The 14552-nt window shown below is 37.2% G+C and overlaps 1 protein-coding gene across 2 annotated transcripts; it reads right to left on the bottom strand.

The window, feature by feature from the left end:
• Window positions 1-1723: 1723 nt before the first annotated feature.
• On the bottom strand, window positions 1724-10426 carry optn (optineurin). 2 transcript variants are annotated; one of them, XM_056456029.1, is made up of 13 exons: window positions 10303-10426; window positions 10002-10195; window positions 9766-9912; window positions 9617-9681; window positions 6985-7095; window positions 6815-6893; window positions 6051-6166; window positions 4721-4870; window positions 4516-4600; window positions 4203-4358; window positions 3945-4087; window positions 3772-3857; window positions 1724-2252 (listed from the first exon to the last, which is right to left on the bottom strand). In XM_056456029.1, exons 1-13 carry the CDS (start codon window positions 10415-10417, stop codon window positions 2146-2148), a joined length of 1554 nt encoding a protein of 517 aa, XP_056312004.1. In that variant the 5' UTR covers window positions 10418-10426; the 3' UTR covers window positions 1724-2145. The 2 variants fall into 2 exon arrangements, with proteins under 2 accessions (XP_056312004.1, XP_056312003.1); XM_056456028.1 differs by having other exon boundaries at window positions 3766-3857.
• Window positions 10427-14552: the final 4126 nt, after the last annotated feature.

Raw genomic sequence — 14552 nt, forward strand, 5'->3', positions numbered from 1 at the left:
AAATGGATTTGCTTTGTAAACATTAAATAAAAGATAAAAAGGTATTATTTTTATTTAATTTATTAAGTTTTTGAATACAATACTCCCAAAATCATTTCGCATAAATCCGCAGATTTTTAACAAAATTCTCAGCAGAATTAGCAAAAAATGTCCACAGATTCCATCTGGCTCTACTTATACCTATATCCTGCACTTCAAGAGTTCACACTTAGCTGATAATCAATAAAGCATATTTGGCATGCTGTCCCGGGAGAGAGCCCTGAGCTCATAATATCCTTGAGCCCGGGGCTCCCTCCCGTTAGAAGGACGAGAGGTAAGTTCGAGCTCAGGTAGGTCTCGAGAACTCCCCTGCTTGTCGCCGTGTGAGAAGTGTAAACTAAAGTTGTTTTAGGTGATAATTGGTTTAGTCGATTGGCTATGGTTTGTTTTTGGATGGTGGGAGGAAACCGGGGAACCCAGGGGAAACCCACGCAAACACGGGGAGAACATGTAAACTCCGTACAGAAACACCAACCGGCCCAATAAGAGGTTAGACCAGCGGTGTTCTTGCTGTGAGGCAACAGTGCTAGCCACTGGGCCACCGTGTCACTCTATCAGAAAAGGAAGAGGAAGTAGGGGTGGAAGGGGGGAAGCTTCAAGATGAAGAAAACTGGAGTGAAAAACTCTGGTTATTTATAATGCTTCCGTAATCATCTAATGGGTCAGATTACGGAGCTAATGAGGAGCCAGCCGTGTTGATCATAAGCACGTGATCCTCTCAAAATTAGTTTATAAATAAACCTCACTTGCTGCTATTACACTGCTGGTTAGACCTAAACTGCATTCCGTTGCCTTGTACTTGTACATGTGTAATGACAATACAGTTGAATCTAATCTGAAAGAAAGCTAGTAGAAGACGTGAAGGGTTTTATGGGCTTTATTTCGTGTAGACAACCATCCTGGATGTACTTTATCCTGCTTATTACATGGCTATTTGCCACAAATTATAAAAATTAGACACAGAACATTGTACTGAGCCGCAATGATTTATTCAATCTTTAATTAAACGCAAAGTTAGACCTAAACCTCATTTCATTGCCTATTACTTGTACATGTGTCGTGACAATAAAGTTTAATCTAATCAAATGCTACATTTAAAGTATTTTAAGTCATTGTTATGGCCTAGTTATAGTTGAGAATTTAAAAAAAACATCATGTAGTGATCATTTTGGCTTGATTGTCACATAAAACGAATCATTTGACTTTGTAGTAATAATAAAAACAGACAAGTTGTATATCCTCTTTATGATTTTGGAGCATGGCAGTAGCACAAGTTGGTTGGTTGGTTGTTTTTTTACCTCAAAAATGTCAATCACAAAAGAGAACCATACGAATTGTGGTCTGAATGTAAGGAAATAATGACAGGCTATTCAATTTTGCACTTGCATGTTTTTTAATATGCACCAAAGTTATGAAATCAACTCAAAAGAACATTACTGATCGAACCCATATGTGACAGATAATACAGGCTGGAGCTTTATGAACTTCTTTTAATTATATTTATGTACGTATAAACAGACAGACAGTTATATTCAAAGTAACCTGCCCCAATTCTAACCATTTTTATTAAACAAAGTAAAGTGCGTTGACATTTTTACAGATCCAACAAACGACGTCATCTGTTGCTCACTGAATATCGTAGGGCATTGAAAATATAATATAAATTGAACTACAACTTTTGATTCACTCAAATATATTAGAGCTAATCTTAAAAATATGTTTGCAAACAATAATGTAATTCACCCACAACGGATATTACGTCCCACTGATTGCCCACCTGCAACATTATATATTCATACTCATAGTATTCGACATTGATCAAGTGTCTTGAATCAGCTTAATATCACATTTTCGTTATACAGAATGCAGCCAGAGTAAATCCACCCAGTCAAAGCTACACATTAAGTTCTCTTTCTTATCCTCGACCGATTGCAGCTATAGTATTAATCTGAAATCCTCCAGACTGATAAATAACAGTATTGTTAGGATGCACGGTTCATAGACCGGTGTTATTAAAGCAATATATTTGCAGGGTGCTATAAGGTAAAGCTATCACACCACTCATTCACATATGAGGGGATCTGGTAAGGTTACTAGGCAACAGGCTCAAATAATGCAATCCATGATGTGGATCTGCAGGGAGTCCAGGTCAGGTAGGACTTCCCCACATTTAGGACAAGCATGATCTGGAATGTTCTGCTGCTGCCATTCACCTGAGGAAAAAAAGGAGATTGATTTTAATTATCTTCTCAGTATGTTAGGGATAAAGTAGATATCGGAGAATACAGTCTAATCAGCAAAAAGGTAGTAGGCAAGAAGTGAAGGGTTTTACTGGCTTTATTCTGTGAAAACAACCATCCTGGACGTACTTTATCCTTTATTAGGAAAGTATTGGCTACTTGCCAGAAAATATAGAAATTAGACACAAAACTTTGTACTGAGCTGTAATAACTTATTTATTCTTGAATTAAATGCAAAGCTGACAGAAGCGAAACAGGCTGAGTGAAGCTTATATACACTAACCTGCGCATTATTCAGTATCAAGATAGCACCAAACAGTCAAAAACGCAAAGCTAACAGAAATTAAAGCAGCTGATGGAGTACACACTAACCTGCGCATTATTCAGTCACAAGAAGGCGTCAAATAGTCAAACACAAAGCTGACAGAAACCAAAACAGCTGATGGAGTATACACTAACCTGTGCATTATTCAGTCACAAGAAAGCCCCAAATAGTCAAACACAAAGCTGACAGAAACGAAAACAGCTGATGGAGTATACACTAACCTGTGCATTATTCAGTCACAAGAAAGCCCCAAATAGTCAAACACAAAGCTGACAGAAATGAAAGCAGCTGATGGAGTATACACTAACCTGCGCATTATTCAGTCACAAGAAGGCGTCAAATAGTCAAACACAAAGCTGACAGAAACCAAAACAGCTGATGGAGTATACACTAACCTGCGCATTATTCAGTCACAAGAAGGCGTCAAATAGTCAAACACAAAGCTGACAGAAACCAAAACAGCTGATGGAGTATACACTAACCTGTGCATTATTCAGTCACAAGAAAGCCCCAAATAGTCAAACACAAAGCTGACAGAAACGAAAACAGCTGATGGAGTATACACTAACCTGTGCATTATTCAGTCACAAGAAAGCCCCAAATAGTCAAACACAAAGCTGACAGAAATGAAAGCAGCTGATGGAGTATACACTAACCTGCGCATTATTCAGTCACAAGAAGGCGTCAAATAGTCAAACACAAAGCTGACAGAAACCAAAACAGCTGATGGAGTATACACTAACCTGTGCATTATTCAGTCACAAGAAAGCCCCAAATAGTCAAACACAAGGCTAACAGAAATCAAAACCGCTGATGGAGTATACACTAACCTGTCCATTATTCAGTCACAAGATGGTGCCAAACAGTCAAAAACACAAAGCTGATAGAAACTAAACCGGTTGAATGAAGTATATACTAACTTATAAAATCAGCGGCATGACAGACAAGCAAAAATATGCATGTGGATGTAAGTATATGGATGTCAAGATATTGACTGATAGTCAAGTTGTTTTGACGTTCCGGGATGAGCCTGTGTTGTTTAGTGGTTGTTTTCTCAGAATACCATACCTTGGAATTTTATAATTGACCAATCAGAATTGAGTATCCCTGACAGTCTGAAAAATGACGGGTGTTCAAAATGAATTTAAGAAAAGGTACTACCTCTACCTCCTGGCAGGTTGTTTGGAGCTGTGGGCCCTTGAGGATTGGCTCCACGTGGCACATGCCTCCTTTGCATCTCGCTCATTGAATGCCTGATGCATGAAAAAATGTTTTTTTCAGTATGCACAGAGGTCGCGTGTGAGTTGGAAAGTGTTTGTTGTAAATTTGTTATTTCACACCTCCCAAGTGACTCCATCTCCTCCTGAAGCTGGCTGTTCTGCTTTTTCACATACTCCAGCTGAGTGGCCAAACGCTCTTTCTCCTCGTGAATCTTCTCCCGAGCTGCTCTTTCTGCGTAGAAATCTGAGGAATAGATTTCTGCCTGTGTACATAAACACGGAAACACACATTAAATAATGTTACAGACTGCAAAGAGGTTGAAAAAACGTAAGCTGGTGTTACTCGTGTCCGTCATGTCAACATCCAGTCATATGTACCTGTGCCTGGAAAACAGAAATGGTTTCCAGATCCTTTTCCTTCTGGAATATTTCCATCTTCATCTCATCGATTTTCTGCTGTTTATCTGCAAGTGCCTTTTCAGCCGTAGCAAACCTGGTTTGGAGTTCATCGTAATCGTCCTTTGATACACAGCCCTGCTCATTCACATACACAAGAAGGCAGAGTGTGTAAGAAAAATGAACCACCATCATAATTACAACCCAAAGTGGACTGCCTTTTTTCCTTCTTTCTTTTTGCATGGGAATTACTTAATAATCCCTACATTTATTGCAATTAGATCAGAATATATACCTCTCTCTTCTTCTTTTCTTCCTGGAGCTCACTGTAGTCTTCAAACAGCTTGGTGTATGCATCTTTCAGCTGGTTCAGATTGTTCCTGGACAAGAGAGATTAGAATACCAGATTACCATGAGAATATTATCAAGAGAACACTTGCAACTTTCTTTCCTTCAACTTTAAACAACGTTATCAGATGGAGGTAACATGTGCCACTCACTTCTCATCCTGAGTTTTCTTCTGTTCCAGTTTAATCGCCGCTTGGAGGCTTTCCATCTGAACCTTCAGACAGTCGTTGTCAGCCTGGACCTTCTGTTTGTCTCCGAGCTGAGTCTTTAAGGTGCCTAAATCCTGCTCCAAATCTTTACATCTGACAACAAAGCAGGAGATGGGATGTTTTGAAAAGATTGTGGACTTACTAACACTTGTTACTAATTTACTAATAGTTATATAGTCTTTGAGCCAATGTGGACCATTAATCTGTTGTTAAATGCAACAAAAACCTTGAGGTGACTTTACTTATTGAAAGCAGAAATGCATTTATAGAGGAAACATAAACACTTCAAAGCATTGAGGAAATAAAATCTAAGTTTCATCCTTAATATACACTCACCGGCCACTTTATTAGGTACACCTTACTAGTACCGAGTTAGACCCCCTTTTGCCTTCAGAACTTCCTTAATCCTTCATGGCATAGATTCAAAATATCCCCCACACCATTACACCACCACCAGCCTGAACCATTGGTGCAAGGCAGGATGGATCCATGCTTTCATGTTGTTGATGCCAAATTCTGACCATCCAAATGTCGCAACAGATATCGAGATTCATCAGACCAGGCAACGTTTTTCCAATCTTCTATTGTCCAATTTTGGTTAGCCTGTGCTAATTGCTGTAGCTTATCTGCCTGAAGGTTGGACGTGTTGTGTGTTCAGAGATGCTCTTCTGCAGACCTCGGTTGTAATGAGTGGTTATTTGAGTTACTGTTGGGTTTCTATCAGCTGGAACTAGTCTGGCCATTCTCCTCTGACCTCTGGCATCAACAAGGCATTTGCGCTCACAGAACTGCCGCTCACTGAATATTTTCTCTTTTTCTAACCATTCTCTGTAAACCCTAGAGATGGTTGTGCTTGAAAATCCCAGTAGATCAGCAGTTTCTGAAATACTCAGACCAGCCCGTCTGGCACCAAAAACCATGCCACGTTCAAAGTCACTTAAATCACCTTTCCTCCACATTCTGATGCTCAGTTTGAACTGCAGCAGATCATCTTGACCATGTCTACATGCCTAAATGCATTAAGTTGCTGCTATGTAATTGGCTGATTAGAAATTTGCATTAACGAGCAGGTGGACAAGTGTACCTAATAAAGTGGCCAGTGAGTGTATAAAATAACAGATAAACCAGTACAGTACATTCTTATATATAAAACAGAAATATAATTCTACTATAGATATAAGCATGTTCCTTTTTATTTTTAATTAAAAAATATTATTATGTATAATTAGAAGCAGAAAAAGATGTTAGTTTGTTGGTGACTGGTGATTCCGACCTGTCCTGCAGGTTTCTTTTCATGTTCTCAGCCTCGTCCAGTTTAATCTGAGCTTGCTTCAATTCATTACAGAGCTTCAACAACTGATCTTCCATGTTCTTCACCTCAGTGCTCGCCTGAGGAAAATAGTAATTCCAAAATAAGTGTAAGCTTAGAAAGTGGCCGCCACGTTTAAAACAATTCCCCCATTTCAGCTTGTCCTCGAAATCCACTCCGAAAAAAATCATTCCTTTACTTTATTAATGTCATTTCAGCAGCATTGGCTATATTCGTAGCAACACTTGTATTAAAATTTTGATATATAATTTACAATCATAATCATTTCTAACATTCATTGTACAAAAGAATATACAAATAACAATAACACTGAGTAAATAGTTATGTTTTTCAATTTGATCAGCGATTAATAAAAATCCCTCCAAAACCCCTTCAGAAGAGACCTTTTTACACATTTCCCTATTAATATATCCTGATTAAAGACGTTCTCTAATATCATTTTAAAATATACGTTCAATTAAAATATGTGTTATCGTCAAAATATTCTCACACAAGTCACAAATACAGTAGGCTTTTCAATAAATATGCATGTGTAAGTCTTGAGTGGCTAATTCTACCTACAGTACCTGATGATGTCTATTTTCAAAATGATACTCATTTCTTACATTTACAAATGGATTTACTTCATACATGCATCCTATTCCATTTGCCATTTCTTATTCATTCGTGCTTTAGTATACAGAGTTTGCAACTTTATATTATCCTACATTGGTTTCAGCTGCAGAGGGTAGAGACGTCTGTGCGCTGCTGTCGGCATGTTCCAGTTTGGTCTCTAACTCTGCAATTCTGCAAATATTAACATATGTGCATATAGTAAAAGAAGCTTAAGCACTTTAAGTTGTGTTGTGCTTAGAGGGAACATCAAATTGTGGCTTACCTCCTACTAGCCTCCTGGAGCGTGAGCTGCAGTCTCTCCTTCTCATCAGTTTCTGCTCGGAGCGAGCGAAGCAGCTGCCTCACCGTCTGTTCCTCTGACTCAGCCTTTGGCCTGCTTACACACACATATTTACTAACTTACGAAATCGAGCTCCTACTACACTGTAGGCTTTCATTGTGTACATATACAGTACTGTGCAAAAGTCTTAAGCACTATACCAGCTTTGTTGGCCTAAGACTTGTTCATTCATTCATTCATTTTCCTTTGGCTTAGTCCCTTAATTTTCAGGGATTGCCACTGCGGAATGAATCACAAACTATTCCAACATATGTTTTACACAGCAGATGCCCTTTCAGCCGCAACCCAGTACTGGGAAACACCCATACACACTCATTCACACACATACACACTCATAAACTACAGCCAATTGAGTTAATCAAGTAAAAAGTAAAAGTCTATGTTTAATGTCTCTTCCCTTGCTTTGTTCTAATTGATCTGACATTTTCTGAAATAATGTGCTGTGTAATATTATCAGGCTTCTTTGAGCCCTCTCTATAGTTCTTCTTTAGGTTTAGTGTCTCATTTTTCATTTTCTGTCCAGGCGATCTCACACAGCCTCTATAATATTCAGGTCTGGACACTGTGCAGGCCATTTCATGACTGTGTTTCATTAGCTGTTTTCTTTCTCTCTGATTTCACTGCAATTAGATCTTTATAATTTTAAATGAAACTATTACTACTGAAGTCTATTCCAAAAGGAGTGGTGTAATGGATTAAACCCTATCTGCACTTTTCAACATTCACAATTCCATCAATTCAGACATGCTAACAACACTAGTAGAAATGCAGCTTTAACCTAACAACACTAGTAGAAATGCAGCTCTAACCTAACAACACTAGTAGAAATGCAGCTCTAACCTTGACAAACAGCCTCCCTTCAACATTGTTTTTCATATGTCTTATAGAAGTAAACCAAAATAATTCTAACTCTAACCCAACTCCTATCCCATCAAGCACTTCCCATGTTTTGTTTCTGAAATAATGTACTGTGTAATAGATCAGGCTCCTTTTAGCACTTTCCAGAGTTCTTCTTTAGGTTGAGAGTGTCTAAGCTTTTTACACATCACAGCACACGTGCTGCTGCTGATGTGCTAATAAAAAGTGATTTGATCTAATCTTTCCTTTTATGTCTAGGCGATCTCATACAGCCTTATAATATTCAGCTCTGGACACTGTGCAGGCCATCATTTTATTACAGTCGGTGTTTCATCAACTGTTTTCTTTCTCCAAATAGGATTTCACTGCAATTAGCAGATCTTTATCATGCTGAAAATGGAAGCTATTACCACTGAAGTCCTTTCCGGAAGGAATAGCATAATGGACTAAAACCTATCTGTGCTTTTCAACATTCACATTTCCATCAATACAGACACTATTGCTAACAACACTGGTATAGATGCAGCTCAAACCAGGACAAACAGCCTCTCTCCAACAATATCCTTCACATTGCTTAAAGAATTAAAGCAAAATAATTCAACCTCTATCCCAACTCCTATCCTAACAAATAAACTAAGAGATAATTTATTCACCCTGTCTATATCTCTGGTTTTGGTTTTGTGGTAAAGGGACACATACATCCATTAAACCATCAGTAAAACAACAGATTTAATGTTGGCCTAAATCTTTTGCACAGTACTGTAATAACTTTAGATCAGCCATGACCAGCAATCAAACCCTAAAGGGATAGTTCACCCAAAAAATTAAGTTACTCAATGCTTATTCACCCTCAAGAGCATATGTCTCAAACTCAATTCCTGGAGGGCGGAAGCTCTGCACAATTTTGCTCCAACCCTAATCAAACTCAGCTGAACCAACTAATGAAGGTGTTCACGACTACTAGACACTACTAGATCAGCTGAGTTTGATTAGGCTTGGAGGAAAACTGTGCAGAGCTGCGGCCCTCCAGGAATTGAGTTTGAGACCTGTGCTCAAGAGGTTCCAGATCTTTATGATTTTTTTTATGTTTAATTTTGTTGAACACAAATGAAGGTATTTTGAAGAAAGCTGAAAACGTGTAACCACTGACTTCAATAATATGAATAACAAACACTAAGGAAGTCAATGGTTACAGGCTTCCAGCGTTCTTCAAACTATCTTTTTTTCTTGTGTTCAAGAGAAGAAAGAAACTCATGAATGTTTAAAACTAGTAAATGATTACAGAATTTTCATCCTATCCTTTAAACCAGGGGTGCCCAAACACGGTCCTGCAGGGCCGGTGTCCTGCATATTTTAGTCCCAACCCCAATTAAACACACCTGAACCAGCTAATCAAGCTCTTTCTAGGTATACTAGACACTTCCAGGCAGGTGTGTTGAAGGAAGTTGGAGCTAAACTATGCAGGACACCGGCCCTCCACAACAGAGTTCGGACACCCCTTCTTTAAACATTCAAGATTGTTTTGGATGTTTTAAAAAAAAAGCATGTCTGATTAATCATGAATAGATTTTCTAAACAAAGTGAAATTGTGCATTGCTCCATTTATAGACAACAAATTAATAAACAACAATTTTTTGGTGTTTTGAGACTGAGAATTTCATCTACTGAACTTTATGCATAATTCTGCAATGCTTACATGGAGAACATCGATGCCTCTTTTGGCACACTGGACAAATCTTTGGTCACTTTTAAGTCATCATCCTAGTGAAGAAAACACATATAGTGGCAAATTAAGCAACATACTCTCTCTTTATTATATGCATGTGTGTGTGTGCACATACTTACAGCTATTCTAATCTCAATGAAGGAGTTGCTAGGTGAACCTTGGCCCATTTTCAGTTGGAGTTCAGAGTTCATCGCTACCAAATCATTCTTCTCGGCTTGAAGACGAACAATCTGTCCTCTCAGGGCCTCCAGTTCAGTTTGTAAACACTACAGCAGATATTCACCTTCATTTTAGTCCACTTTTATTGATGTATTTCTGAGTGGAGTGATTTAACCACTTGTTAAGTTTCTCTCACCTCAGCTCCGCTTTTTTCCAGCTCTTTCACTTGATTTTTCAACGCCTCGTTTTCAGCGTCCATAGTGTTCAGTCTGGTTCTGGCCTCCTCTAATCGTTGCTCCAGGAAGTCTCTTTCCTCCTTTTGCTTCTCCTTCCAAGCAGAAAGACCCTCAAATCTCTCTTTCATTGTCAAGTTGGTCTGTTTCAGAGCCTCTGTGGGATGCATATAAATAATGTGTTGTCATAAGTTGTAGAACATGTTTATGTATTGTGATTATGGCTGAAACTGGAAAGATGAGAGGCCGTGGTGTAAACCGCACCTTTCAGTTCTCTGTTCTCTTTGATCAGCGTGTTCATTTGCTGGAGGGTCTCTTCTAAACTGCCCAAATTTCCTGGACTGGACCCATGTGGGTGACTAATGTCCCCATTCATCATCGATGATCCAGATGCTGGAATCTGTTAAACTAGAGTTATGAAATACCACAACACGACTCTTATTTCAAGAATGGTGTCTTGAAGAGCACAGAATCAAAAGTGAAACCTTTTATGGATCTATTTACAAGATGTAAAATAAATCTCTGATGTCCCTAGAGTATGTAAAGTTTGAGCTCAAAATAACACACAACTATTTTTCTATAAATTGCTGAACTGCATCTTTTAGGCTTTGATTTAAATTGTGCCATTTTGGTGACTATCTCTTTAAATTCAAATGAGATTGTGCTCTTTTTCAAAAGAGGGCGGAGCTACAATCAGCTTTGCGTCAGCAGATTCAAAATAGGACTAATGTCAAAAGTGGCTCAGAGGAAGGCAGTCTATGGAGACAGTGTTCATCTCTGCATCCTAAAACTTCATTTATAATCCTTTTAGTCGCTGGCATTATCTTCAGCAGGTGAAAACTCGGATGGCTGCTTCTCGCTCAGGGCTGTTTATGCTAATGTGACAGAGATCACTGATGGATGGGGCTTTCCCCCTCTGATGACATGTACAAAGCAGGAATGTCAATCAAAGTGTTTCTGCAGACTGCAGACTGTGACACTTACTCCATGAGATGAGACAGATTTGGGTTCACGAGAACGACACGAGACGAGATTTTTTTAAAAAATATCAGAAATTACAAAGCTATTTAGGTGCTTGTTTTAAATCAACTTTTAATGAATGTTATTTTACTTCTATTTAAATTAATTCTATGGAGTAAAGTACATGCAAACACTGCAAAATATTTTGCTAATAGCTTATGTAAATGCAAAATAGTTTTTAATCATTTTAAATATTAAAGTATTTGCTAATGTATAAATGGAACATAAATTTTAACTTGAAAACAATTTAGGTGCTTTTTTTAAAAAAATATGTAATGAATGGTATTTTACTTTTTTTTCTGAATTATATGCCATAAAGGATATGCAAACACTATATTTAGCTATAAACTCTAACTGGCTTCTCGCGAAAGCAACCAAGTGACACCTGCAACTCCGAGGCCAGCCTGGGTTGCCAGGTGTTCAAAGCACTTGATTTGCAGTTCAAATCCAATCCTGCCTCCAATCTTCAATGCTAATTTCACCCTGATGCTACATCATAACGCCACAACTCACGAGACAACTTTTCACCTCGACGAGAAATCTTGTTGCGATTTAATCTCGCGAGATCTTGTCATTCGAGATCTTGACACACCTCTAATTATGATCCTTTTAAAATGTATTCTATGCTTAATATGCAGTGATATTACGACTCTCCTGCAAAGTATGTGCTAATGCTAGTTTGCCTAATCAGTTAATGATTCGCATTGAGGTAAAGTTAAATTTAATTCAATTTAATTCATCTTTATTTCTAAAGCACTTTATTTCTATAGCGCTATAGCATCTTGTCCAGTTTTCAGAGCTGATGTTCAGTTTAGTTCAGTTCAGTGTGGTTTAATTTTCACTGCTGAAAGTCCAAACACTGAAGAGCAAATACATCGATAAGCAGCTCTACAAGTCCCAAAACAAGCAAGCCAGTGGCAAGAAACAAACTTAACCAATTGACAAAAGTTAAGGGAAAAAAACCTTGAGAGAAAACAGGCTGAGTTAGGCAGGACCATTTCTCCTCTGGCCAAACGTTGGTTTTATATTCACACATTGATTCATTTTTAACACTGAAAACTAGTGACATTGTCTCTATATTGTTTACCAAGCTTTGAATATTCGGTCTAAAATCGCATGCAAGTATGACTTCAAAACAACATTAGACCTATTTAATTGACCGTGAACAATGTTGTACTTTGATAGTCGTTGGCTGCAAATATGATTTCCATGAATTTTTTCTGAAATTATATTATTAGGGAAGAAGTGCGAATATAAAACCAACTTTACACCAATATGATTCGCTGACTAATCGAATATTGATTCACTCAAATTAAGTCCAATATGGATAGATGCTTTAAAAGATTGCTAGTGAGTAAAGAAGGCTTATTATTATTATTATTATTATTATTATTATTATTATTCAAAGCTATTGTGTAGCTCCAAACTATTTTATGAGAGTGTGATATGATCACAAAACAGTTCTCTATAATCTGTCATTTGGGGAACCTGTGGAAAACACACACACGAGTAATAAACAATGCTTTACTCTCATGCTTTACCTCATGGGACTGTCCGCTTATCTAAATCCTGACCATTACAAAATCTCACCGAGAGATTTCACAAGACATCAACTGGCCATGTCACGAGAAAACGAAAGTTAACAAGGACATTTGCGATCGGAATTAAATAACAATAGTTAATCTCCGTTCCTATGTGTTTCATAAGTGCGCCACATATACAGGCAAATATATATTGAATTACGTTGAAGTCAAGTTTTAAATAACTTTCTGCATTTAAGAGCATATACTCACCAGGCGATCACGTCTTGTGTACAGCAACTTGTTTTGGGTAATGCTGCTCTTCCTGATCCAAACGTCAGTGCAAAGCGGTAAACGCACACACATGCTATCAAGAAGGATTGGTGTGTTACAATAACCCGTACACAGGTTTATGTCTATCCACCTTCGTAAGGATCTACTGTAGGGCTGCTTCCATTCACTGCATTGAATCAGCTGACGGAGTGCGTCATGACGCGGACGGGATTTCCCTGCTGAGGTCATTCCGCATGACGCACTCAGATATAGGCCGAATCGAGGGGCTTTTCGACACCCCTATGATGATTTTAGAGTGACAGTCATGATTTCCTATTTATGTGGAATCAAGACACATGCTGTGGGTTTCCATAACTTTAATAAATAGTTTTGGCATGATGTGCTTCAATACAGAAAACATAATCGCTAAAATAATGATGATGATAATAATCCTAATAATAATAATAATTATAATAATAATAATAATAATAATTAAAGGGCATTTCAAGAAACTCAAGGTCACTTTACAACATATATACATTTTTAAAAAAATCAATAAACCAACATAGATATATAAAATAGAGAAGATGATCAAATACAAAGACCTAAATGCTAAATGGAGTAGTGCAGTTATAGTATTTTAATACTTAATGCATAATCATTAGTATTTGTATGACAATTAAAGGAGTATGCATTGGATTTTCATGTAATGTAATGACTTTGTTTGTGCACAAGATGGAGCCACAGAAACAGATCCAAATACATATGAGTCAAGGACGTCCTCTTTTGGTGTCCAAATAAAACTAAGAGGTAGGCCCAATACTTTGCAGGGATATTAAATGCACGGTCTATCGTCATTTACAGATATATTATGTCAATTAAAAGACTTGTTGTTATTAAAAATATATATAAAAAAGGGTGATCATACGAAACATATATATATATATATATTTTTTTTTAATAGTTAAAGACCTATTGTTAGCAAATAGGTATAACCAATTATCAACCTATTATTACACTGTATGACACTTTAGTGGGTGTCTAAATCATGGTTAAATGTAGGATACTCATTATATGGCACATTCTGATGAAAATAAATAAACAGATTAGATAAAGTTTTACAATTAATGTTTTGATGCTTGAAATTCATTTGACTGACTCGTACATTCAAAACTAATTTTGAATTTTCCTCATTGTAGGATTTAATGCTGCAGCTTGTAGGAAAATCTTAAAACAGAATTTCCGACAAGACTTCTGAGAGAAGTAATAGTCTATTAAGTCAATAATGAATGAAAGTCTGGTATTAGTTGTCATATATTAGTTGTTACACAACATGTTTACACTTTGCACTTTTAAGCTGTAAATTAAGGGGAACATTTGAATTTTATTTCAATAATTGCTTGGTGGGCTTTTTGCAAATGTAAGGCTAACCGAAATGTAAAAACCAAAGGATTTTACAGCATTTAGTAAGCATTTCCAAATCTGTCAATTCATTTTTATTCACAGCAGTTTTGGTTGAAAGTGAATTCTCACAGTCAGTGGTCTGTTTGCTACCTACAGTTGAAATCAAAGTTATTAGCCCTCCTGTAAATTTTTTAATTTTTTAAATATTTCACAAATTATGTTTAACAGAGCAAGGAATTCTTTTACAGTATTCCCTATAATATTTTTTCTTCTAGAAAAAGTCTTGTTTGTTTTATT

The sequence above is a fragment of the Danio aesculapii genome, chromosome 4 (genome assembly GCF_903798145.1).
Source record: "Danio aesculapii chromosome 4, fDanAes4.1, whole genome shotgun sequence".
Taxonomy (NCBI): Eukaryota; Metazoa; Chordata; class Actinopteri; order Cypriniformes; family Danionidae; genus Danio; species Danio aesculapii.